Source organism: Orycteropus afer, unplaced genomic scaffold, assembly GCF_000298275.1.
Source record: "Orycteropus afer afer isolate SDZICR_OR568_19922 unplaced genomic scaffold, OryAfe1.0 scaffold00047, whole genome shotgun sequence".
Lineage (NCBI taxonomy): Eukaryota > Metazoa > Chordata > Mammalia > Tubulidentata > Orycteropodidae > Orycteropus > Orycteropus afer.
In genome coordinates this window covers 796608-798384 of record NW_006921634.1, presented here as the reverse complement: position 1 = coordinate 798384, position 1777 = coordinate 796608, and the positions used below count along the sequence as shown (strand labels likewise).

Below are 1777 nucleotides of genomic sequence, written 5' to 3'. Positions count from 1 at the left end.
TTTCGTTCAGGTTTTTCAACTAGTTGGTGGCTAATCCATTTCTGTATAGTTCCTTTCAAAGCTCAGGGCTTCAGGATTATCTTCTGTATCTCTGTCAATTGGTTTTTCTTTTCTTTGTTGAAGAGGGTCTGTGTAGCTTGTCTGCCTATTCCTCTATCTTTCCAGAAGTCCCTCAGTAGGTATCTATTGAATCCCTATGACATTCAAGATAATCTGACTGATGAAGCATATTAGAGTGCAAAGCAAGTGGGAAGAAAAAAAAAATCGGTAGATTCCTTATCCACATAGCAGATTTGCCTGCATTGTCAGTGCATAATTTATGAACTAAATGGCTCTTACTAGCATAATCACATCTTATCCTCTGAGACCAACAATATTCACCTTCTATAGAAGAATCAGCATTAATATAGGCTACACCACGTTCTTGAAGGAGTCTGGAATTTTCCTATGACAAAAAAGAAAGAAAAACATAAACATACAACCATACTGCTTCCCCCTCCCCCAAAATTCACCTCTAAATTCACTATGTACAGATTTCTAAATTAGGTTGTCCCAAGTAAACCACAACTTAACATATAAAATTTCCAAAAGAACTATCTTTCAAGAATTTCAATAAAAATTATTGGTAAGGAATTACATCTAAAACTTTTTAAGATCAAAATTTAAGATGAAACCGTCTACCTCCTTAATACAGTAAATAGAAAAGGAGCTGATTTCTTAACCATACTATACCTTTAACAAAATTTTCTTAGCAAACATGAGTGACCTGAGAAACTTTGCAGGAAGTAAAGAATCTTGCCTAATTCACAGGGAATGAGCTATTTAAAATATCCAACTCATAGAAGTAGACTGCCTCATCTTCCTTCCCCAGAGCAGCTGGTGGGTTTGAACCACCAACCTTCTAGTTAGCAGCCAAATGCCTTATGCACTGCACCACAAGAGCTCCTTATTATAAAATTTAACTTATTACAAAATATAAGAAGTTAAATTGTGTCTATATCCTGAAACTGAGTCAAGTACCAAGACAATCTCTTGTAAGATGGTACCACCTATTGGTCAAATTGATAACTGCATATTTTTAGAACTGGTTTTTTTTTTTTTTTGAGTTGTCATTGTGGATTCTGAGTCTTCAAAACATGTAATTTTCTAAGCTTTCTGACTGTAAAAAGAAAGTGGAAAAAAAGTGCAATGTTGAATGATGAATAAAAAGTACAACATTGAAATAGACAAATCACACCCTCAATGTATTTAGGCTCTTACTGACAATAGCCTAAATATTTTCTTGCAAAAGTTTCAAGTAGGTCTACAGGAATATTATTTTTTTACAAAGACAATAGAAATCTGGAGTATAATAGGAGTAAAATAAATATAAGTTAGTGGAACAAATATTAACTTTGCAAATATTTACAGTTACTGTTTCTATGCAGTCAGGATGACCAAGTGGTCTAAGCCAATGCATTTAGGTCACTTGTCCCCCTTGTAGATATGGGTTTGAATCCCAGTCCTGACAGCACAACCCATAAAGAGCTTTGGTAGTGCAGTGGTTAAAGTACTTGGCTGCTGACCAAAAAGCAGGTGGTTCAAACCTACCAGCAGTGTCCTGGGATAAAGATGAGGCAGTCTGCTTCCACAAAGATTTACAGTCTTGAAAACCCCATGGGGTAGTTAGTGCTACTCTGTCCTAGAGGGTCGCTATGGTTTGGAATCAACTTTAGGGCAGTGGGTTTTTGTTTTTCAGTAAATATTCTGTGGTAGGAATTAAGTCCTCACTGGTTTG

The 1777-nt window shown here is 35.8% G+C and overlaps 1 protein-coding gene across 1 annotated transcript in view; it reads right to left on the bottom strand.

Moving 5' to 3' along the window:
* The window catches only part of FOLH1B (folate hydrolase 1B), a 121810-nt gene that overhangs the window by 30059 nt on the left and 89974 nt on the right, over positions 1 to 1777 (bottom strand). Inside the window, 1 exon segment of the mRNA XM_007938087.1 lies at positions 382 to 445. Within this exon segment, the coding sequence (XP_007936278.1) occupies positions 382 to 445 (64 nt within the window).